Source organism: Aotus nancymaae, unplaced genomic scaffold, assembly GCF_030222135.1.
Source record: "Aotus nancymaae isolate 86718 unplaced genomic scaffold, 86718_ANA_hifiasm-v0.15.2.pri h1tg000012l, whole genome shotgun sequence".
NCBI classification, from domain to species: domain Eukaryota; kingdom Metazoa; phylum Chordata; class Mammalia; order Primates; family Aotidae; genus Aotus; species Aotus nancymaae.
Window position 1 is genome coordinate 25,003,432 of NW_026988423.1, and position 25,051 is coordinate 25,028,482.

General features: G+C 34.0%; 1 protein-coding gene across 3 annotated transcripts in view; it reads left to right on the forward strand.

The window, feature by feature from the left end:
* Nucleotides 1–25,051, forward strand: part of ARHGEF12 (Rho guanine nucleotide exchange factor 12) — a 151,931-nt gene that overhangs the window by 59,679 nt on the left and 67,201 nt on the right. For 2 of the 3 annotated variants that reach the window (XM_021671203.2, XM_012470286.3), the window contains exons 2-5: nucleotides 10,623–10,646; nucleotides 11,890–11,975; nucleotides 13,523–13,579; nucleotides 24,886–24,984. In XM_021671203.2, coding sequence (XP_021526878.1) covers nucleotides 10,623–10,646; nucleotides 11,890–11,975; nucleotides 13,523–13,579; nucleotides 24,886–24,984 — 266 coding nt within the window. The remainder of the gene's footprint in view (nucleotides 1–10,622; nucleotides 10,647–11,889; nucleotides 11,976–13,522; nucleotides 13,580–24,885; nucleotides 24,985–25,051) is intronic. The other variant, XM_021671202.2, reaches the window with a different exon arrangement.

The window sequence follows — 25,051 nt, forward strand, 5'->3', positions numbered from 1 at the left end:
CCATATCATATGTATATATACTCCAGTTAGTATAACACATACATTTCCCAGCTCTCTCTGCTGAGAGGGCCTAGAAATGGTGGTGTCTCAGTAGCAGTGAGCGCACCCAGCTCCTGGATCTTGGTTACTAAATATCACTTTTCAATAAAATAGCTTCTTGGAGAAATGGTTGACTTTAAGGCTGCAATAGGGAAAATGCAAGTTGAACCTAGAGTGCCTTGTAATGCCACAAACAAGAAAGTGCTCAAACAGAAAGGCAGGGACATGTCAGTGGAATAAACTGGAACAATTTGAACAAGTGAGTAAATAACATAGTATTGGATTAGAACTTAAAGTCCAAAATAAACATACATGAGCCCATACTGATGTAAATGATTACATACATACATAGGTGAGAAAACACAAATCTTCCTTACAGAAAAATTTCAAATAGTATACCTAGATTCCTATTCCTCCAGAAGATGGAGCTTAATCGTCTCAGATGCTAGTGTGAATTGGGCTTAGTGGCTTGCTTCTAAAGAAAAAAATACGGCAAGGGAAAAATAGTAACTTTACAGGGAGATGTCTAGCAAACACTACCTTAACCAAATGACCAAGGTTAACATTACTAGTGATAAGTCATATTGATATATATATCCTCTGATGGGTGATGAAAGGGTACTTAACCCCTGTGGTATTCCAAAAATAGACCCACATATATAGAGAGAACTGATTTTCAAAAAAAGTGCAAAGGCAATTCATTTTCAACAAATGGTGCTGGAACATTTGGATTTCAATTGGTTATCATACTCTATATAAAAATTATTACAAAATATATTGTAGACCTAAAAGTAAAATAGAAAGTCATTCAACTTTTAGAAGAAAATATAGGGGAAATCTTTGTAATTTGGAGTTAGGTAAAGATTTCTTAGGTATAACACCATAAGCGTGGGCGGTGACCCAATTTCCAAATGAAGTCACACAGGTATGGAAGTTAGGACTTCAGCATATCTTTGGAGAGGACATAATTCAACCCACAACAAATGTAATGGTTCCCAATTAGGATTGCTTTTATGTTTAATATAGAGAAACTGAGAATCTCTATATGCACTTAGTGCTTTTCATATACTACATAAGAAATGCCTCTTCCACATTTATGTTTACTCTTCAAATGTGTTGGTGTTGTTATTAATAAAACACGAATTCTCCTGAAAATATTATGAATTGTAGCTTTGGGCATTTATTCAGTTAGTGGATAGTACAACAGTAACTGTTATTATGTATATCCCTTAGGTTCTTTTTGTTTGTTTGTTTTCTATTTTCAACAAAAATAGGGAGAGAGTCTGTCTCACTGGTTTCAATTTCATGCCACACTATGCCACTTGGGCATTAAAATAATGTTACCTTAGCCCTTTGTCTTACAAGGTTCATTGCCAAAACAGCTTCTTCAGCTTCTGCTGCTGTTTCCATAAAGATTTGACGTGAGTTCATGGAATTGAGCTAGGGGACCAGTGTGTCTTCTCTTTTCTGTTTACCTAGTACCCACAGAAACTCCTTTTATCTCTAGTCCAAACTCCCATCTGGATTCCTTACTATAAATGAATTCATCCCAAAGAAGAAATCAAGGGGGAGTGTAGAACTTGGGTTACAAAGATATTTGTTATAACAGTCTTATGTTGAAAAACTAGACACAGCCTAAATATTTACAAAATGGAACTTGTTAGATTAATAGCAATATCACAGGATACTTTGCAGCTGTCAAGAATTATTTAGAACTGTGTTTTCCAAATCTTTATCTGATTTGGAAGTTCAATATATAAAATAAATAAAAACAAAGCAGCTCTGATGTGTGGGGAGTCTAGAGCCCCATCTATCCACTTCAGCTCTGTAACGGACCTATTTTAAACCTCACGAATTTTATGGAGCACAGTTTAAAACCAGCATGGTAGTGAAGTAGTTAATATTGTAAGCATATGTTTTATTAAGTTGAAGTTATCAACATGTCCAGTATGCTTCAATTTTTATGAAAAGAAATTTTAAACATTGTATACAGAAATCTTATCTCTATATTGGAAAAAGATGGGAATATATGCATAAAAATGCCCAGTGTTGGGATTATGAGTGATTGTTGTTTCCCTATTTTGTCTTTACTTTTTAAAAGTTTATACATGTACTTTGGACATAAAGAAAGTGAGACATTTCTTCATCTTGAAAAGGCAGAGAGAACCATTGCTTTATAGGAAACTTTACAGTTTGGAAAGATGGCAGTCTCATTACTCAATCCCTTGAGAGAGAGAAATTATCTTGAAAATGTTATAAAAATATTAGTAACAGATTTATTACAAAATTATTAGTAGTCTTGTGTGTTAAGTATATTAGGCTAATTAACAGCTAAGGGAGAAAACATAACACAGTATCAGTGTTACACAGTGAACTTTGTAGAGCAGTGATTCTCAATTCTGAGATGTAAGAGGAATGTCAGAAGTTGTAAAACACTCATCCTCCAACTTTTCAAATTCAGTGCTATGGTGAGCCATTGTTACTGATAAGAGTATGTCCCACTCTTATACTGATGAGTATGATTTCTTTGTTTTGGGTCAACAAAAACTTTTGTAAAAGCAAGTGTAAAATGGCATGCATATAATTAATTTTCTCATCTTTTCCTCATAAACTCAGGTCCTTTATTTTTTCTTTTCGTTCTCTTTTTTTTTTTTTTTTTTTTTTTGAGATGGAGTCTCAGCCTCTCACCCAGGCCGGAGTGCATGGCACGATCTTGGCTCACTGCCACCTTTGCCTCCCAGGTTCAAGTGATTCTGCTGCCTCAGCCTCCTGAGTGGCTGGGATTACAAATGCACGCCACCATGCCTGGCTAATTTTTGTAGTTTTAGTAGAGACAGGATTTCACCATGTTGGTCAGGCTGGTCTCGAATTCCTCACCTTGTGATCCACTCCCAAAGTGCTGGGATTACAGGCGTGAACCACTGCACCTGGCCCAGAGGTCCTTTTTTCTATGTGGTATTTTGAAAGTCTGGAGTATTCAAATTTGACAGCAGAAAGTGTGTCTTTTTGTGATAAACTAAGTGGATCATTAATTCTGATTGAGGAATTGTTAATGTTTGACACCAGAACCAGAGCACTAATGAGTGAAATCTCTTTAGTACAAAACCAAAAATTTAATTACAGCATTTGTTATAAATATAACCAATAAAAGTGTTTTAATGAAAAAGAATTTCCTCAGAAGAAAATACTTTCTATGAATGCAGAAGGTGTTATATAGAAGATTTAATTGTAATGATATTGGTTATGATCAATTTTTTTTTAGTTTTATCTTTACCTATATTTTGTATTCATATATGCCTCTAAATTTTACATGTTATCCATAATATATTTCTTATATAATTAAAAAATTCTAAGTAGAAAACAGGAAATATGTTCAATCTTTATTCCATTAGAGTTCTTCTTGGAAAGTATTAATATTTAAGGTCTTTGTTTCTCCATAAGAAATAGATCTATATAGTCAGGCACAGTGGCTCATGCCTGTAATCCCAGTGCTTTGGGAGGCTGAGGCTTGAGGATTGCTTGAGGCCAGGAGTTTGAGACCAACCTGGGCAACACAGCAAGAGCTAGTCTCTACAAAAAAAAAAAAAAAGAAAAAAAAATAAAATTTAGCTGGGTGTGGTGGCTTGCACCTGGTGGTCCTATCTACTTAGGAGGCTGAGGTGGGAGGATTCCCTTGAGCCCAAGAGTAGGGTTATGGTGACCTATGATCATGCCAAAGAAAGAAAGAAAGAAAGTAAGGAAAAAAGGAAGAGAGGGAGGAATAGATTTATGTCAAATTAATTTAAGGAGTTTGTACACATAATTTTTAGAACACATGAGAATTAAGTTTATACTTTTCTGATTTCCTGGATTTCCTTGATGAGTTTTTGGTAAATCCTTGTCAATTTAGCTTTGTGGCCTAGGTATGACTGTGGTTGGGCTTCTTTGTACTCAAGCAATGAATGCATACCAACTGTAACACCTGAAGGTAGGATCATGAATAAATACTCTCTGATTGTGGGTTAGTATAGTTTTGGTTATTTTCCCTTCTCCTGACATTTCAGAAAAAAAAAATTCCTATTCCTGTGATTTTTTTTTTTTGGCACGAAGAAATATTTAATACATAAGTCATTATAATTAACTTGTTGAATCATATTTTCTTACTGCAGAATGATATTTTTATGGATGTCTTAGGTTTTTTCAGTAAAAAATGTAAGCAAACTGCAAATATAATGTGATTTAAAGTGGTAATGTCAGCATTTCTATTTTGAGAAGAGCTTTTTTTAATCATAGAATGCTCTATATTCAAAAAAGTAAAATATTAGGCAGTATTCTGTATTTGAATTTTACGTTTAAGTAAAATTCTCCAGATCAGACTGAAAAGTAAATGCTGTATGTTGGAGCTTGTCTCAATAACACTTAAAAGCTGAGACTTTCTACTTTTTCAGAAGCACATATGTATCTTTTAGCAAATGTGGAGAAAGCAGCCTGTCCTAACAAATTTTGTTCACCTATTCTCACTTTGGTTTATAAATTTTAAACATTTAATCATATTTTATATAAAATATTTGTGGAAAAATGCCCATCCCTGATTAAGAGGACTTTTTTCCTACTCTTATTTTTATTATTTTTACCAATATATTCTGAAGTAGAGAAATGTGAAATGAGATTAAGATTTAAATTCCTAACAAACAGAATCATGCATTATCCCTGTTTTATAAGTCATGAGATCATTTTGTAGAGTCCAGTTTATTGTTTACATTTAATGACTCTTATCTTATATATTAATACTTTCAAGAAGAACTCTAATGGAATATCTCTTCCATAAAGAATGGATTGATGATTTGCATGTTGTTTAATGAGATGAGGATACTTGTTTAAGTATTTTGAGGATCTCATACTTTTCTGGCAGTTCTTTTTACGTGGTTTTCTGAAGCGAATATAGTCTTAAAAAATACTGTGTAGGGTACTAGTAATCACATACTCATGATCACAAAGGAAAGTGGTGGAAAAACCTTCTAAGAAATATTCACAAAGATGATAAATTTCCAGATTGTCAATAAGGAAATGAAAGTCTCTAATAAGCTGTTATATTAATTGGGGACTATATTTCTCAGTTCAGCAACGACTAATAGTCAATCTATAATAACTCCACCAGAGAGAATGAAAGTAATTTAGAAAAATATTTACTATTTGATTTATCAGAGTGTGTTTAGGAAGTAAGAGAGCCTAAGGGTCTGTTGTGCATTTAAGCTCTTCAGTAAAAGTGGAGGTATACTAAGCTATATTTAAGAAGGTAATTTGAGATTTTATATTACGTGCTAGTGAATCATTTTTGGATTTTGCACCAGAACTGAGTTCTTTGGTCCCTGCATTTTTGTGGTTTGTGTTGCAAGGTCCAGAGGCTTAAAACAAAGAACACCATGGGAAACGCTCCATGAGTCATTCTGTCAACTGTAGCTTCTGTTTTAGAGTTCCTCGGAAATAACTAGTGTTTTATTGCCAGCTCTGCTAGCCACTTTTCATACTTTGGTTCTATATGCTAATAAAAAAGTATGTCGGTATGGCTATTGTATTGTAGATAATGTTCAGACTTTTTTTTTTTTTCACAATTCCATAATTTTTAGTTCTTTTAGTGGCTCTAAGCTAGACCAGTAATAAATTGTAGGCGGTGAAAGGATTTATGACTGTTTATTTTGTTGTTGTTGCTGCGAGGTAAGGAGGTAGTCATTTAATACTTTTGGTTCTGTGAATCTTACAGTCCAGAGAACTAAAGATTGAATTAACAGTTCGGCTGGAGTTAGCCCTATGTGCTAAATCCCTATCCTTAAGAGCTCTTTATGTATTGCAGACAAATGTCCTCTTAGCTGTTTTGTTATTTTGTGAAAAATAATAAAGCAAGGCAGTTCAGATTTATACTAGTTTTAAATTTTAAGTACTATGCTTTAGGCCATTTAAATTGTTTGGTAGAAACAGATAAATAAACTTGATTTAAATTCTGCCCACAGGATGCCTTAATCACCTTTGATATTTTAAAGGAGATGAGGAAATAATGGACTTTTTTGCTATTAAGTGGCAGGTGTAGTCAACACAATTTCACTAGGTTTGAAAAAAATCACTGTCCCTACTTGACAGGAAAATTTAAAGTGTGGATTATAACCTGATCTTTTTTTCTTAGAGTGTAGCGTCTGAGAAGTTTGTTAACTTAAGCATTGACATGAATTTTCTATGACACAACTTGGCAAGTTAAATCTGTGGTTTCATCACTGACTTTGAATTATACATTTCTATGCATTTTACTTAGCTAAAAACCTATTTGAATATTCAGTTTTTAAATTTATTTTCTTTTCTACTTAATTTGAATACATATCACTAACATTCACATTTTATTTTTTTTCTTCTTAATAATAAATACATAAGTGGTTACTGCTTGCTAGGCAGTGCTTCTTATTTTCTAATTTAATCCCCTAAACAAATTTGTGAGATATAGGTAGAGGTATTAGTAATTAATGTTTTACAGGAGTTGCTTAAAAAGGTTAAGCAACTTGTTCAAGTTCAAACACCTGTTAAATTGTGAAACTAGAATACAAACCCAGTTACATCTGTTTCTGAGGATTCCCTTGCCCCCACGGCCTGCAAATTTTAGGAAATTTTCATTTACAACAATCAGTAATACTATTCCCATCCCATCGTGTCAGTTTCTGATTTACAATAGTATATTTCCTGCACTGATATTTACTTTGTCTTATGAAGGTTGAGCCTTAAAATTACCTTGTTATCTAATTTTCAGAGTTCTTTGTCTAGTAACCCTTCTCACTGGAGTGGGTTTCAATAAAATGGTGCTGTATTTCACGCATTTCAAGTTGCAGTATTTTTTCTCCTTATTTTAACATCACTAAAATCAGCGTATCTCCTAATGGAATTCTTGATAATTCTAAATTTAGTAGGTAACATTGTTTGACTGCTAATAAAATCTTAACCACTATCCAATATAAGAAAAATTTGTTTAACCACCTCCCCTTCATTTCAGCCATCCCTTATTAAGAAGAACTAAGTCTCAAATGCTCCTTTATAACTAAACCCAGGGAAGAAATATCTAATACCCTGAAGGACAGAGAAAAGGGCATGAATTAAGGTTTGAGTGTGATATCTGTACTTCTTCTCATATGGTTTCAGAACACTTCTCACTGGAGTATTGTCAAAAGGCTAACTCTTTATGCACTGAAATCAGTAAAAGAAAAAAGTGATTTCTAGTAGACTATTATAAGCAAATAAGTGACAACACAAAACTTTCTGGTCCTTTACAATTTTTTAAGTCCAGAAGAAATTATTTTTAACAATGTTAAAGGACTATTTCAGTTATAAAATTGTATGTGTTTGTGTGTGCTTATTAGAATAGTTACACTTGGTTAAAAGGTAAGTCTTACTCTAGTATACATTATTTATTGGGTTAGGGTTATTTAACTACCAAATTACATTTCCCTCTGCACTGTAATAACACATTGGGAGGGGTGTGTATGAATATATAAAATTTGGAGAGGTGTCTAAATATTGCTACCTAGGGCTTAAAAATTAGAACTCAGGATTTAACAAGGAAAAGGCATTCTGAGTTGAATGAATACATGTATTCTGAACATTGAAGACCTTTGGTTAGGAGTTCTGGAATATAGCTGTGCTTAATATATGAAATCAAAAGTAAAGGCAGGCCAGGCATGGTGGCTCATACCTGTAATCCCAGCAATTTGGGAGGCCGAGGCAGGTGGGCCACTTGAGTTCAGCAGTTCAAGACCAGCCTGGCCAACATGGGGAAACCCCGTCTCTACTAAAAATACAAAAATTACCTAGGCATGGTGGTGCGTGCCAGCTACTTGGGAGGCTGAGGCAGGAGAATCGTTTGAACCTAGGAGGTGGAGGTTGCAGTGAGCTGCGATCTCACCACTGTACTCTAGCCTGGGTGACAAAGTGAGACTTCATCTCAAAATAAAAAAAGGCAGCTAGCCACCATTTCCCAGTGACTTAAATTCCTGATAATTCTTTGCTTTATTAATCATAGTTCTTCATTTTGCAATTTGACTTTTTCTGCTATCTATTCATAGAAAAATATATACACACACACATATAAGTAAACACATATATTGATTGTTGGCAAAATGTCCAAGTTATCAATATGGTATTTCAAAAACTAGGCACAGTTTCAGTAGGCGCATGTAACATTATGTTATCATCACGTGCAGCTGTTCTACATAAATATCTAACCAAAAGATATTGTCATGATTGCATAATTAGACTACACAGTGGACAGGGACTTAAAAGTATAGGAGTTTTGTTCACTAGAATTTATTTCATCAGACTGATGTTGAACTGATTTGTTGCTTAGAACCTGGCCACTTTTTAGCTTTCAGACCTGCCTTTCTGTAGCAGTTGATAGTATTAATTATCTACTCTTCCTTGGCTTCTGGGACCTTTTCTCTTTTGTGACTTATCTTAATTTCCTTTATTGGCCTCCATTCTCAATCATGAAGATGCTAGTTTCTCCTCCAAATTTGAGCCTAGGCATTTTTTCTTCTTTACTCGGTGTTTTACATTTCAGTGACCATCATTAGGTTGATGACTCAAATCTGCAGCTTCAGCCCCAGACTTTTCTTTGAGGTTCTAGCTTTTTATTTCCAGTTCTCTGATTACATCTGTCTCAATATTTAGCATATGGTAGGGATTTTGTGAAACCGTAGGATTATCTTGGTGATTTTCCTAGCTGAAGCAGAGGGAACTAATGAAATAGCCAAGAAGGTTCTTGACATTGTTACTTATGCATATAAGCATATACACACATACACACACACACACACACACACACACACACACACATAGACGTACATATATATTTCTTTTCTTTAGCAGATACTTTAAGGTAGAATTCAATGATTAGAGAAAAATTATGATTTTAATATCATTTGAGAAGTTCTTTATACTTCATTCAATATAGTAACTAGATTATGATAAGCAAGTTGGACTGTGGGTGTGGTCCTTGTTCATTTTCTACTTCCATTTTTGTTGTCTTTTTTCCTCTCCTTTTTCATTACCTTGTAAGAGAAAATAGCTCAGGAAACTCATTTACCATCAGTAGTCTGGGAACTTCCGGGATTCTTTACCAGCATCCCCCTGGATGTAGCGGTCTCTGACGCAAGCAGCATTGTTTTAGGGTAGGAGTTTTTATAATGGCTGTGAGGTTGAGTGGCTAAGGTTGATAAATGGCAGTTGTTACCCTTTGCAGAAACTCAGTTGGAATCCTTTTCTGTCAACTTTTATGTTCATCTGTAAATTAAGAAACATGTTCCCATTCCCTTCCTCTCCTACCTCAACAAGTATGGACAGACTGCTTAGGAACTCCTATTTCTGAAGATTTCATGGTCTTTTGTAAAGTCAGTTTGTTCTCTAGAGCAGTGTCATCTTGTCCCAGAACCCCCTTTACTTATTATCACTACTTTTGTTGTGAGTTAACATGCTATCACTGATTAGGAGAAGTTTTAGATTCTTTGTCTTTTTCTGTGGATTAATTTTGGTTTAAATAGGTGTCAAAGGGAATTGTAAGTAAACTTGTATTTTAGAGATTTTGTTTTTAACTAAACTACCTCCATACCAAATGAAATGTAGTCATTGAAGTATCATTGTTTTAGGTTTATTTACTAATAGGCCTTTTAAAAACCCTAGTTTTACTTTTGTTCTTAATAAAGTACTGTTCCTATTACTAGACTAAATAACCTTTACATAAAATACCATAGGTTGAAATAATCTAAAAGATAGAAATAAAAAAATGGGATATTTGGGAAGACTTAGATTAGCATTTATATATAGCATCAAACTCTTATCACAAGGTTTCCAGTAATATTTATTTAACAGAGAGACAACCAGGAGGAAATGCTGTAGTTCTTTCAGCTTATAGGACCCCCCCAGAAAAAGAAAACAGAAAAGTACCCTTTGTTTTCTACTTTTGGAAGGTATTTTTTTTGTAACCGATAGTACTTTAATTTTTTCTAGATATATGTTATTAAATCTAAACCTAATAATTGAGGATCATGCTGACATAGATCAACAGTGCAGTAATCAGCACCCAGATATTTTGGGAAGTAGGGTGAAGTGATGGAAGGAAGGAACTTTTCTTTCTAGCAAATCAGTGAGAATAATATTTTAATGGCAAAATATTTCTTTTTGTCTTGACTTTTAAAAATCTGTAAAATGGAGAGAATATCTTCATAGAGATTTCTTTTTTTCGGGATTAAACAAGATAATACATGTGAAAATAATGCATAGCAGTTAGTAAGCCCTTTATAAATTTAGCAGTTGCTCTTATTATTGGAATTTTTAAAAAGAAAAGCATATTCTAGGACAGCTGATGGTAAATGTACTAGCAATTTTCAGATTTAACAAAGTAGTTAAGATATTTAAACGGAGTGTTCAACTTCTTATTCCTACAGTTGATTCTTGCTATTGGAAAGTTAGCATAAGATTTACATCTCTGATTCTCATTCAGTAGAATGAATAAATTTAATAACAAAATCTTGTTAAGTAAAACAACTACATTTATCCTTATTTTTTCTTTGTTTCAGGTTTCCCCTCAAAAAACCTATAAGGTAAGTTTGCTCAATTGCTCTTCATACTCAAGTTTAGATTATATTTTAATTTTAAGCATCCCTTTAAAATTATGGTGGATTTTTGTGATTTTTGATATTGTGTATTCAAGTGATTGAAAATTTCAAAACGTTTTACAGATTTAAAATACAAAAGATGGAAGACAGCATTGTTTTGATAGTACTTCTAATATAAACATTTAAAATTTTGTTCATAATGATATTTAAGGTCATTATGAAGAGATTTAATTTTAAAATCTATTTATGACTTTTGAATTAGAGTAGGTCGGGAGGTGAAAATGGAATGCTAGTTTTTTATGTGTTTTATCACTCGAGTGACTATAATTGGCTTTAGTTAATGAACTTCAGCACTAGTTTAGTCCTAATTACGACAGTGAAGAAAAAAATCCGAAATGTTAAACTGTATCTATGCCTATATTCATGTCTATGTATTTATTCATTTCCAAGTATTAAATGCCTCTTCCTTAGTACATTTGCTTTCAGCATTTCTTCTGTAATCTTAATTATCATAAATATTATTTAAAATGTAGGCAGTATGTCATTCCTAATTATTATATTTTATCATTTCTAGTGTCAGCACGATACAGGATCTAGTGCTACAGTGAATATGTATATGTGTACATATGTATTATTGTTATGGTCTTGTCACCCAACCATTATCTGATCAGTATAATTGGCTAAGCCATAGAAAAAATACTAATTCTATTGTTATTGGTCCTGAAAGTGGTTGGCTAAGACTTCTGTGGCTAGAGCTACATAGGCAGGCTTAAAATGAGGCTTGCCTAAGGCTTGCTTTTTAAATTTTAAACTGTTCTCATGCATGATCTATTTATGCAGTGATTTTGCACTTGATCATAGTATATATAGAGTTGGAGAATGTGTTTAATTCCTTTTAGGCATTTTTTTTTTTTTTGGTCTGTTAAATGGAAATGATAGTATTGACCTGTGAAAATCATACCAAATAATGTAAACAGTTACTTCTAAGAATAAAAGAGACTTTAGTGCTGAATACTATTTTTAATTATTTTAAGTACTTTTTATAATCAAGTAAATAGACTGTGTATCACCAAAACTTCTTGAAAAATATAAATTAGAGAGGCTTATGGTCATGTGTAAAGTAAACTGATTTCGTGGTTTCTTTTGTAAGATCCACTTTTGGGATTTAAAAAATTTTATTCTAATGATTTTCTTGCACTAAACATTTGATTACTTTGCTTTAATTTAGGCATGGAAGTATTTTGAACCGAGAGTCACCAACAGATAAGAAGCAGAAAGTTGAGCGCATTGCATCACATGATTTTGACCCCACAGGTAAAACACTATTTATTCTTTCAAAGAATATTGAGAGTAGTGAAATTCATAATAATACAGCCTAAGCTACCTGAAACACTCAGGAATGATTGATCTGTTTTAGGACTCTCCTTTTTCTCCAATTATGTCATGATAAAGTCTTTGCATTCAGCAGGAATGCAAGTATTTTTAACTTTCAACAGTGTACATTTCACTACAGAAATATCATTATTGAGTATATTATATTTTTAAGTAGTGATAAAGAAATGGTTATATAATAATTGGAGATTTGGTCAGATCAAGGACTCAGTATTAAGATGAATTGTGGTATAAGCAGAAGGATGTTATAAAACCAAGGCTATAACAAATCTACACTTCTGTAGTCATCTAAGTATTCAGTTATGATCATGGTGAATCGGAGTTTTAGACAAATCAGTTTCATAAATTAATGATTATCTCATTTTAGAGTAAACAAATGAATAGAAATCCCTTCTTCAGTCAAAAAGTATTCTGAACTTAGAGAGCTGTCTTTCAAACTTAGCAATGTTGATCTTTCCTAGGGTTGTCACGTTAACAAGACTTTTAGATTGATCTCCTTTTACAACATATGGGCTTTTCTCCCCTTTGGCTTTCTCCTTGTAAACTTACTCAGTATTTGATTCATAAAAAATGCTTGGTAATCTTGCTTTTGTCATTTGAAACTGATACATATTTTTTATGCACATACCATTTTATTCAGTTGTATGTCCCTTTGACAAAAGACAGAGTAAATCCTATAATCTCAGATACATAAAAATAATGTATCTATTTTTTAGGTATTTTTATTTAGAAATAAATATTTAATAGAGAATAGTATGTTTTATGTATATAATTAAGACATTTCATACTTTATCAGTATAAACTTTTATTTTGAAAAAACACTATAAATATTATCTAGGAAGCACATACTAATCATTTTCTGCATTTTGGGTAGTAGGGAAAATGAAATTTAATCATCAGTCTAGAAGCCGGTGGTTATTTGTATTATGTTACTTACGGATCTCCATGAAGAGAGAATTTTCTATTCTGATGCCTAATTTTGTAGTCATGGAGCTCAGAGGCTTTCATTTACATGATTAGATATTGTCTTATAAATACGGTTAAAAGTTTTTACCCTATGTTCACAAAAATATAATCTTGTTAGGTTTATTTTGTATGTACATCTGTGCTGTGCCCATCTCCAAAGACAGATTTAAGCAAAGGTGTATGCAATGCTTCATAATCATTATAGCTTTTAGTGCTTTTGTCATCTCTACAATTATCAGATGATATATTTTGTATACCATTCATGTGTTGTTTTGTTTGAACATATTTTTATTGCACTGTCTTTTCTTCTATAAATCTTTAAAATATGTCATTATCTGTGCTGTTCGTGACTATTCTAAGAGCTGTCATCTGTTATGTTCATACTTTGTGTTTGCACGATTTAACTTGATCATGATTCATTCTTTTTTCCCCATGAATTTTTTTCCCTTACATTGGTCTCCATATTTTCTATATCTCTCTCCTTTTCTCCCGCTCTTGTGCAGATAGCTCCTCCAAGAAGACAAAGTCTAGTTCAGAGGAGAGTAGATCCGAGATATATGGTAAGCTAATATAGCTAATTCAGCCTTGCCCTTTGGAGCTTGCTTCATGGTGTTCCTGTTCTGTTCTGTTCTGTTCTTTTCTTTTCTTTCTTTCTTTTTCCTTTCTTTTCTTTTTCTTTTTTTTTAATAACTGCAGCCTTTCCTTGTGTCTGCTGTGCATGGCATGATCTACTGCAAGGAAAGGGAGCCTGGGGTTTTAACATGGCTGTGATGTGGAAGCTTAAGGTTGCTAGAAACTAACATTGTAGATTAAGAATAGGCCACATTGCACATCTTCTCCCATCTTGTTTATGGTAGGAACATATCTCTAATATGTTTGGGTTAGGTTCCTCCAGATAACATGAATGGGCTTTGAATTCTTGTCATCTTCTTCCCACGTCTCATATGCAGAGTTTGGATTATGAAGAATTTGAGGAATTAAGTTTTTTCCTCTAAGTATAATACTAGTGTCATTTAGATGTATTAGCAGTTCTTTGGAATTTTTATTTCAATTTTGTTTGTTTATTTTTAATTGCCTCATCATGTGGAAAAGTCATTCTTGTATAATTTATCCATGATGGCAAAAATACGTAAGTATTTTATTTTCATAGCTTGACGAATTTGTGCCTTTGAGAAGTTTCTCTGAAGCTTAATTGGAATGGGAAAATTTCAAAATGGTACCTTTTAAAAATAATCTTCACAAAGACCAAGTTTAACCTGAGTGGTCAACTTTTGCAGGAGATGATTGAAATACTATTATTTCCAGACTGTGTCCTGTCTTCCAAAGATACAATAAACCATGTTTATGAAGTTCATACCTATTTTTCCTTTTTCTTTGCAGTTTTACCTGCCCTCTTTCCTTCTTTTGGTGACTGATTAGGGTTTTATTTATTTACTTATTTATTTTTGTTTTTCTGTGAAAAGTGAATAGGAGAGGAATTACCTGGAACTAAGACTTCAAAAATAATTTCTGAAAGACTGATAAATTATTTCTTTTTTTAGGAAGATTCTAAATTTGGCCTCAAAGGGAAATTGGATAATCTTTAATAGAGCCACAAGTGTATTGAGTAGAAGTTTCCCGAGGTGCAAGTGTGTCCTAGCTTGATACACAGGAGAGGAAAAAAATACAGGAATTGCCCTCCCCCTTTTAAGACATTTGACAATTCACATCTACTGGCACTTGAGCCCATAATATCAGATAGTTTTTAATATTATGAAGACTCAGTGTTTGGTTTTCAACTAGTTAATGCTTCTTTGTTAGATACATACACATAGTTCTTTACTTGAGTTTTTGTGACCAGTGCTTTTTCTGTATAGTTATACCTTTTACAATAGTTCAGCAGTAAAGGTATACTATGCCTTGTGGCAGGTCAATTTTAAGCTTTTTCTTCCTTACAAAGTATTTTGGCTACTTCTGAGTAAGAAATACCTAACTCCTTGAGACTCTGACTTTCTGTTCTATATAAAGAGCTTTTTATAGTTTATTCTTTCCTTAGGAACATGAACATTATCTTTATACCTCTGTTCTTTTTCAGTAGCCTTTTCAGTGTTCCATTTCATCTCCCTCTCCATTTTCCTAGATTTTCAATGTGTATTTGGAAGCTTGTTGTGTGCTTTGGCTGAAGACTAACAGTTTAGGAATCTCTGACTAGAAATACTATACTAATATTTTTCTTAGCAGCGATAGAAGTATTAATACTAGTTCAGACATGCCATTGGCTTGGTAGTGATAGAAACATTTTAAGTGGTAATTGGGAAGTAAGGTGTGGCTTCTTTGTGTGTTTGTTTTTTGAGAACCCTTGAAATACCTTTTTTGGAAGGAACTGAGTCCACAAGTCCTCAAAAAGCACTCATCGAGGGATGAGTTGATCAGAACAGAATTAGCATGCTAATGTAAATCTCTTTGACATTACAAATATTTTATCACCTGTGTGAATAGACTTCTTTAGACTCTGTACAATTAGCATAGATGAAAAAGTCTCTCTGGGGATTCAGGAAAGCTCAAAACTACTGGAATGTGACTGAGTAGAGTCATAGCAACCGGTGACATTCTGCTTTAGTGTAGGATCTTATTACAAACCCACTTCATACTTTTGAGATTATACATTGTTTTCTCTTGGGGTAAAATTCATTAGCTGGGTACTTAATAAAAATGCTAGTTACTCACATATGATTTAATTTAAACTTCCTTGGCTTTTTTTTTTTCTTTTGAGACAGGATCTCACTGTGCCCAGACTGGAGTATAGTGGCCCAATCATGGCTCACTGCAGCCTCAACCTCCTGGGCTCAAGTGATCCTCCCGCCTAAGCCTCCAAACTAGCTGAGACTACAGATGTACACCACCACATCTAGCTAATTTTTTTGTTTTTTAATAGAGATGAGGTTGTTGAAGGAATGATTTACTAGGGGGGGGAAAAAAGAAATAAATAGTAGAGACAGAGTCTTGCCATGTTACCCAGGATGGCCTCCATCTCCTGAGCTCAAACAGTCCTCCTGCCTTGGCCTCCTAAAGTGCTTGGATTATAGCCATTAGCCACCACACCTGGCTTCTTAGCCATTTTTAGAGCTACTTTGTGGAATAGATTTACTTTGTGCATCTTAAAAGGAAACCAAGTATTTGCTTTATATTGACTTTTTTTGTTAGGTTTCTGCCCAGTGCTATCAGTCGGTTATTTATTCCATTTCCCCTTATTTTTCCCTCTCTACATTTTAGAGTCTGTTAAACATACATGGATGTGTTTTCTGATCTACAATTTTAATAATACTTGATTTTAATAATACTTCTGTGGGTTATTTTAGGAAATGAGAGATTCAGCAAGAGAATTCTGAGTTAGACCATAGCTGCTTCTTAACTGCTATCATGATGTCATGAATAGATTCCTGCTGACAGTATTCGGTGCAAGAAAATAAGCTGTGTCTTTTTAAAGCTGTCTTAGTGTGCTCAGGCCACTGTAACAAAATACCATAGACTGCATGGTTTAAGCAATAGAAATTTATTTTCTCACAGTTCTAGAAGTGGGAAGATCAAGATTAGGGTGCCAGTGTGGTCAGGTCAGAAGATTCCCTTGCTGGCTTGCAGATGGCTGCTTTCTTGCTGTTTGTCTCACATGGCCTTTCTCCCTGTGTGCCGATGCCCTGTCTTTAGTTTCTATGATACTTCATCACCCGGGTTCTTTTCTCTTTGTAATTATTTTGTCTCTGTTTATTTGATTGCTTTTTCCCTCTCATCTTAGACATGTAGGCATGACCCAAGTTTCTGTCCCCAGTCTTTCTTCCAGTCTCCAGTCTAAGTGTCTCATAAATTGAGAGTGACCAAACGAGTTCATTGTTGTTCTCTGCAGCTGGAAATCAGTCTTCCTCTTGATTTCTCTAATTCTTTTAATAACACTGTCATTCTTCCATCCACCTAGTCTTATTTCCTTAAAGTGATATTTGACTTGTCCATTTTTCCTTATTGCCTGTGGTCAGCTATTTGCCTGGTCCACTTGATTCTACCATCACAATGTTTTTCATCCTTCACTCTTTGGTTTCAACCCCACCACCTTGTCCAGTTTTCCATCATTTCATTAGACTCTTTTAATAGATTCTTAACTTACGTTTACTTCAGTTTCACATTGATTGATTTCCTTTTCTCCATTCTACTATGTTCTGCCCTGTCTTGTCAGATTAATATTACTAAAATAAGAATTTGGTCATTCACTTGCTAAGAATGTACAGGTTGCTATTAAGATAATGCCACAATTTGTTTCCAATTTGTCATTCTGCTCTGATTTTCCTTCAGAGTTTCATTTCCCAAATATGTCTTGGTAGTCTTCTTTTGCACATGCCATTTCTGTTGTCTTGAATGGTTTACCACCTGTAACTTAGAATCCTACTCATCTTTCAAGGTTCAATTCAAGTACTGTCTTTGCCCAGCTACTTTTGTTGATTCTGAATGTCGACATCTTGTTTTGTATTTAATTACTCGTATTTCTATTTATCTTTACATCTCTCTCCTATAATGCCTAACACATTGGAGGCACTCAGTGAGTGAGTTTTGAATGAATGATTGTTGAGATTGACATAGGAAGTGTTTTAGTAGAGAGAATTGATGGAATAAGATCTTGACTCATCTTAATTGAATCTTTCTTTCCTTCCAAAAAACTTTAAGATAGAAGAAAATGTAACTTAGAGGAAAGACATTTTTCTGGCAGTGGTCTGAAAGAATGAAATCAGCATACTTGGAATTTAACGCTCCTCTTGCTGGCAAGATTGTTCACTTAGAATCAAGAAGCTTCTTAATCAAAGGATTATCTGAGGTCTTACTCATAAAACATGTATGTCTGGCACCAGTTTAAAATGAGCTGTTTTTATGAGGTTGCACATGGCCTTTCTCCACTCCCTTCCCTGAAGCTAATTCTTAAGAGGTGAGACTTAGAGAAGTTTAGTCATGAAATAAAATAAAAGGTGAAGAAAGACTAATGTGCTTTCACTAAAGTAAATGTAGTATGGAAGATGTAGCAGGTTATCTTACATATTTAACACTCCATTTTCATTAATATAGTTGACATTATTTTCATTAATATACTATCTGAAGTTATGGCCTTTTTCCAGAAATAGTTATAGAGTGAAACTCATTTTTTTTCACTTTCAAAATATGATCATTGATAATTACCTATTGAGTAAGAAAGGAACCTGTCTTTTTATGTTGGTTTTAAGTGCCACATTGTTAAAACAGAAAAAAAATACGTCTTTTGTTATAATAAGGAAATAAAACTTAGAAAAGGATAGTATTTATGTAAATTTGATATAACATCTTTACTTCACTGATAAGAAGCATGGTATCAGTTTATCAGCTTCTAAATGATTTTTAAGAGATAGGAAAAAAAACTTTTTTGTAACTAGAAGAGTTATTTTGGTGTAGATGGAAAATCAAGTTATTGTAGTTGGAATTTTTCCAGGGCAGAAGGTTAATTCGTGTTCTTACAGAAATATTTCTCTACTTTGCATAGTCTTCAAGGCTTTGATTTTTTTTCTAATTAGAAAGTGTTTGAGTATGTTTATTTAAAATTTAAAATTTATGTAGTAACTATTTAGTGAGCACCTATTATATGCTAGGCACTATACTAAGGGATAGAGACACAAGATATACTTGCTTTCTGGTTGCTCACAGTCTAGTATAAAAGAATTGCAATACATGTTTATAAGTGCAATAATAGAGATATGTACTCATTTACCATTACTCTATATGCACTTAAAAAAAACAGCTGTGAAGAAATACTCATATGGCAGCAAGAACAATGGTAATGAAGAAGTATTACTAGGTCTAAGTCTTTTATTTTTTAAAAACGCTTTATTTATTATTACTGTTATTTTTTTGCAGAGAATAGGTCTTGCTGTGTTGCCCAGACTGCTCTCAAACTGCTGGCCTCAAGCAGTCCTCTTGCCTTGGCCTCCCAAAATGTTGGGATTACAGGCCTGATCCACTGTTAGGATTAAGTTTGAAGGAAGTTTAAGTCTTACTGCTTTTACTTTTTGAACACCCTGCCTGTGTCTATGTAAAGTGCTAGGATACAGCATATAACAAAGTAATTATGTTGCCTTATAGAACTCATATTCAGAGATGGATACATTTGTATGGTAATTATGATTAATAATCTTTATACCAGACAGTAAAGGAGTTAGCAACAAAACAAAACCGTGGACCATGAGTTACAAAAATTGGAAAAAGTAAAAATGATGAAAGCTGGTTTTTTTTAAATTAATGAAATTTGAAGATTGCTATTTTGGAGTTAGGACTTTAGCTTTCTCTGTAACATACAGAGGGCCATATGGTCTTATCTGTACCATACTCAGATTATCTGATTCTTAGACATTGCCATTTTTTCCTCCATTTGTTTTGAGTATTGTCCTGACAGGATTTTATGTTCTCTGAGAACAAAGACTCTGGTTTTGGGTTCTTCACAGCACCTGTGGACTGCAGTGTTAAATAACTAGTATAGACAGATGCTCAATGCAAATTTGCTAAAACAAACAAAAGAAGTAGAGTTTTTTTGCGTGTTTGTGTCAAAAAGGATATTTCAAAGATATGATAATTTAGCCAGTATTGGTTATTTTAGTTTTACAGAGGGTAGAATTTATCCTTCTGTGGTAGGTTAAAACAGTTTCTGTTCAACAAATAGAACATTTCTCTGAAGAAAAAGGGAAAACATTTCATTTCATTTTGAATGAGAGGGAACATAATAGATTTGAGCATTTGAAGGACTGGATTTCTGAATTTTATATGGTAGTATGGCTTCATTTTCAGTTAATTATCACCACAAATCTAAATTTATGCAGACACCACAGATTGACAGGACAGAATAGTATTGTTAATTTGAATTTTACAGATTCTGAACTGACTGTATGTGTAAGGTATGTTTTCTTTTTGTATTGGTCTACTGATTCTTACATGTTAAAGTATATCAATCTCACATTAGCAGGTGAATATAAAATAATAAATGTGGTTATCATAGTGGATTTGGGAGAAGAAAAAATTGAATAGGATGTGTGCATAGTTCTTTTTCCTTTTCCATTTTATTCTTTGTCCCTCTTCTCCTTTTGCTGTAGAATTAAGAGGGAAGGTTATCAGGCTGAAACTGTTATGAATTGGAGAAAACAAGTTTGCTGTATTCTGAAGTAATACTAATAGATTTTCCTAATTCTTGTTAATCTGTTAGGATCCTAAGCATATTTATATAATTGACTGTGCATGGTGCTGTTTTTTTCCTCTGATGACCTCCCTTTCTGAGCTTCCATTCATCTCTAGACTCATCTACTTTTCTGAATTTCATTAATTCATGAGCAATTTTTGTAAGTTTACTTCTGTCCCAGGATACATGCAAGGTTTTGAGATAAGATTGTGATCAAGATACAGCCCCGCACCCTTGGAGCATAAAATCTAATGAAGGAATAAAAACAAATACAAACCAATGTAACAATGATACAATACAGAGGGTGCAGTGAGAGTCCATAAGAGGGGCACCTAACTTCAATCTGCATATTTAGGTAAAGCTTGTAAAAAAGACTGATATTTTCCTTTTTTTTTGAGATGGAATCTCTATTATCCAGGCTAGCGTGCAGTGGTGCGATCTTGGCTCAATGCAACCTCTGCCTCCCGGGTTCAAGCAATTCTCCTGCCTCAGCCTTCTGAGTAGCTGGGATTAGAAGCATGCACCACCACGCCCAGCTAATTTTTGTATTTTTAGTAGAGACGGGGTTTCACCGTGTTGGTCAGAAGACTCATTTTTTTCTTAAGGACGTCTTGCTGTCTCTCATCTTCTAAAGCTACTTATAACAAGAAACTCTGCTCTTTAAAATTTCCCTCTGTCTTACTTACCCATCCAAAACCAATTTCCTTGCTTGCTAAAAACAAAACTTAGACATAAATCAGAATTGATCCTTTTTTTTTTTATTTTTGAGACGGAGTCTCGCTCTGTCCCCAGGCTGGAGTGCAGTGGTGCAATTTCGGCTCACTGCAACCTCTGCCTCCTGGGTTCAAGCGATTCTCCTGTCTCAGCCTCCTGAGTAGCTGGTACTACAGGCGTATACCACCAGGCCTGGCTAATTTTTGTATTTTTAGTGAGATGAGGTTTCACCAAGTTGGTCAGGATGGTTTCAATCTCTTGACCTAGTAATCCGCCTGCCTCGGCCTCTCAAAGTGCTGTGATTACAGGTGTGAGCCATCAAGCCTGGCCAGAATTGATCTTCTTAAGGATCATTGGTATTAATTGATAGAAGTGTATTAACATAAAAGTACTTGTACTAGTATCATGGAAAGATGAGGAAAATCCAAGGTCAACCTCCCCCCAATCATAATAAAATAATACTTAACATGTATGAACCCTTAATATTTGTTAGGCATCAAGCTAACTATATTTATTGTATTCAAGTGAAAGATGCAAACATAGCAAACTTCTTAACTCCAACTACCCTTTTCCCTCATCTTTTACAGGCACCCTGTTCTCTGCAGGAGCCTGAAAAAAAAAGTCTGTTTAAGAAGCCCAGGTTGCTTAGCACTGCAGTCACCCATATTAGAAACCTTTAATTCATTAATTTTCAGCTTTTGTGAGGTGGGGTAGGAGAACAGAGAAACGTGAATATAGTATGAGAAAACATATTCAGTGTTATAATTGCCTTGATTTTTAAAGTCACAATATCTAATTTATTTTGAAATTTCAAATAGCTGCAAGGGAGGTCGTAAGATATTTGTTTCTGAAAGCAAGCATGGATTTTAAAAGATTCCTGTAAAATGCTGTTTATTCTATTTTAATAATCTTTTTTTTTTTTTTTTGAGACAGAGTCTCACTCTTGTTGCCCAGGCTGGAGTGCAATGGTGCAATCTCAGCTCACTGCAATCTCCACCTCCTGGGTTCAAGCAATTCTCCTGCCTCAACCTTCTGAGTAGCTGGGATTATAGGCATGACCCACCCTACTAGTCTAATTTTGTATTTTTAGTAGAAATAAACTTTCACCATGTTGGCCAGGCTGGTCTCGAACTGCTGACTTCAGGTGATCCACCTGCCTCAGCCTCCCAAAGTGCTGAGATTACAGGCATGAGCCACCATGGCCAGCCAGAATCTCTGATTCTATTTATTTCATTATATACTATAAATTTATGAAGAATGCTTTTTTTTAAACTTGATTTATGTATTCATATCCTATTTTATAGTTGTCCTAATTACTTGAAGGAAGTAACACTGAACAGATTATAATAAAGGTTGAATTCTAATGTGTTATCTCCTGCCCTCGTTACAGTTTTTTGTTTTGTGAGAGTGGTGAATATGTGAATTATTTAGTATTCAGAAATCTCTAGAATTGAGGGGTAACACATTTTTAAATGTTGAAATTCAACTTTATTGAGGTAAAATTTGCATAAAATAAGATGCACTAATTTTGAGTGTGTGGTTTAGATGACTTTGACAAATGAATATGCATACTCATGTGAACATTATCTTAATTAAGGAATAGAACATTTCTATCACTGAAGAAAGTTCCTTCATTTCTTTGTGCAGTCATTCCCTACCCTCTTCCCTACCTCACCCCTAGGCGGTTGCTATTCTGCTTTTGTTGTTTTATTTCAGTTTTTTCTTTTCTATTTTGGAATCATATAGTGTTTACTCTCTTTTGTACTGGCTTCTTTTGCTTACCATAATGTTTTTATGATTCATCCATATTTGTTGTATGTATGAGTACTTTTCTTCCTTTCTAGTACATTATATGGACATATCACAGTTTGTCTATTCATTTATCTGTTGATGGACATTTGAGTTTCTAGTTTTGGGCTCCTATGAATAAAACTGCTCTGAACATTTACGTATTCTGTGGACACAAATTGTTTTTTCCCCTGAGAGAAATTCATTCGTGGGTCATATATAAATATATGCTTATACTTTTATAAGAAACTTCCAGTTTTCCAGAATGTTAGCATATTCCCACCAGCAGTGTTATAAGAGTTCTAGTTGCTCCATCTCCTTGCTATGATTTTTTATGATTAACCATACTAGTTGGTGTATAGTGGTATATCATTTTGGTTTTGTGTTTTCCTGATGACTACAGCACCTTTACATATGCTTATTGGCCTTTGATGTATCTTTGTGATGTGTTTCTTTAAGCCTTTTGCCCCCTTTAACATTCAGTTGCATATAATCTGGATACAAATTCTTTATCAGATAACTGTATTGTGAATATTTTTTCTGTTTGTGGCTTGCCTTTTCATTTTCTTATCGATGTCTTTAGAATAGCAAATGTTTCAAATTTTTGTCCAGTTTACTAGATATTTTTTTTTTATGGTTTATAGAAATCTGTGCCCACCCTAGGGTCTTTTTTTTTTAATAAAATATTTTGTTCCATATATTTTATTTTTTTTTCTTTTTCTTTCTTCCTTTTTTGTTTTTTTATACCCGAAGGTCTTAAAGAATTTTTTCTGTGTTATCTTCTGAAAACTATGTTTAAACCCATGATCTGCTTAATTTTTGTGTGGGGCATGATGAGTTCAAGGGTCAAGGTTCATGTTAAACTATAGTAGGCTCATGTACTCATGATGTGTCATTATCAGCAAGAATAGATATGCACGTACAGTGTGTGTGTGTGTATATATATATATGTAATTTGTTATATGTGTATGTTTTCTATGAGCCATTGTACACAGTATATATATATTTTTTATTAACATATAATCTTTAACATGTTGTTTGGTTTGTAAATCACACTTATTTAAAAGATTGTGGCTCTTTGTATAAAAATCTTTAGAAAAAGTTTTTATTTTCCAATTTTGGCATATGTGCTGCTAAAGCAAGCACAGAAGTTTTTATTTTCTAATCATCATTATCTTTGTGTTGTTTTGACTTCCGTGAAATGCTTAGATCCATTATCCTTGTGTTGTTTTGGCTTTGGTGAAAAGCTTAGATCCTGCAAAGCTGAAAGTATATATTGTCTCTGGCTAACAGAGTTCAGTATCTTCAGATCTGGTCTGTGATAAAACAGCCCTGGGTACTAATCAGGGTTCTACGCGGGCGGGACATTCCTATTTCTTTGGTTGGGGCCCTCTTTCTCTCACCTTGCCCTAACAGTTTTCATTTGCTATTTAGAAGAAAAACAAATTCTCCTTTAGGAATCAGGTAAGTATATGAAAGAGATGAAGGAACTGGTTGAGCTCACAGATTCTTTATGTTTTCCACTTTTTTCCCCTTTCTGTTTGTTTTATGTGAGCCAGGGTTTTTCTTCCCCCTGAACTCTTCCCTTCTCTTCTCTTCTTGGGGGAATAGCTTTACTTCACATACTCTGCAAACACCTCCTTTCTTTTTACCGTTTTCCTGAGTATATTTTCTTGAGAGTAAGATTATATTTCTCCAGAATTTTCCTTGTGATGCTCCTAGCCAAATGTCCTAAAATGGTTGATTTTCTTGGGTTAAACACCAATTAGTGTACCAAAAACACAGGGCACTGAGGTCAGGAGTTGGCAGGGGAGAATTTTATACTACAGAGAAGTAGCATGGATGTGAATGGGCTTTCCTTCTAGCTGTCTCATCTCTAATACTTTATATTTTGCAGTTTGCCATAGCTGTTTTTAAATATTAGAGCAATTCTATTATACTCAGCCAGTGAGAAAACAATATGTGTGACTCTGTGATGTTCTTGTGTTTGCTTTGTTGATAGGGGTTGGTGCTCTTACTTTATCATGTAGATTTACATGGCCTACTTTGTGTTTCTCTAGATGGAACACAGTTTGTTACTAATATGTAACTTGTCTTTTTCTTTCTCTACTTTCTCTTCCTTCTTTTTTTTTTCACCCTGTGGTTCTTGTGCAGGTCTTGTTCAGCGTTGTGTAGTCATCCAGAAAGATGACAATGGATTTGGGTTGACGGTCAGTGGAGACAATCCAGTCTTCGTACAGTCTGTGAAAGAAGGCAAGCACTTTTAAAAACAATTTATCACTTAGTAAACAGAATAAGAATAAAAAAACTTAAATAATGG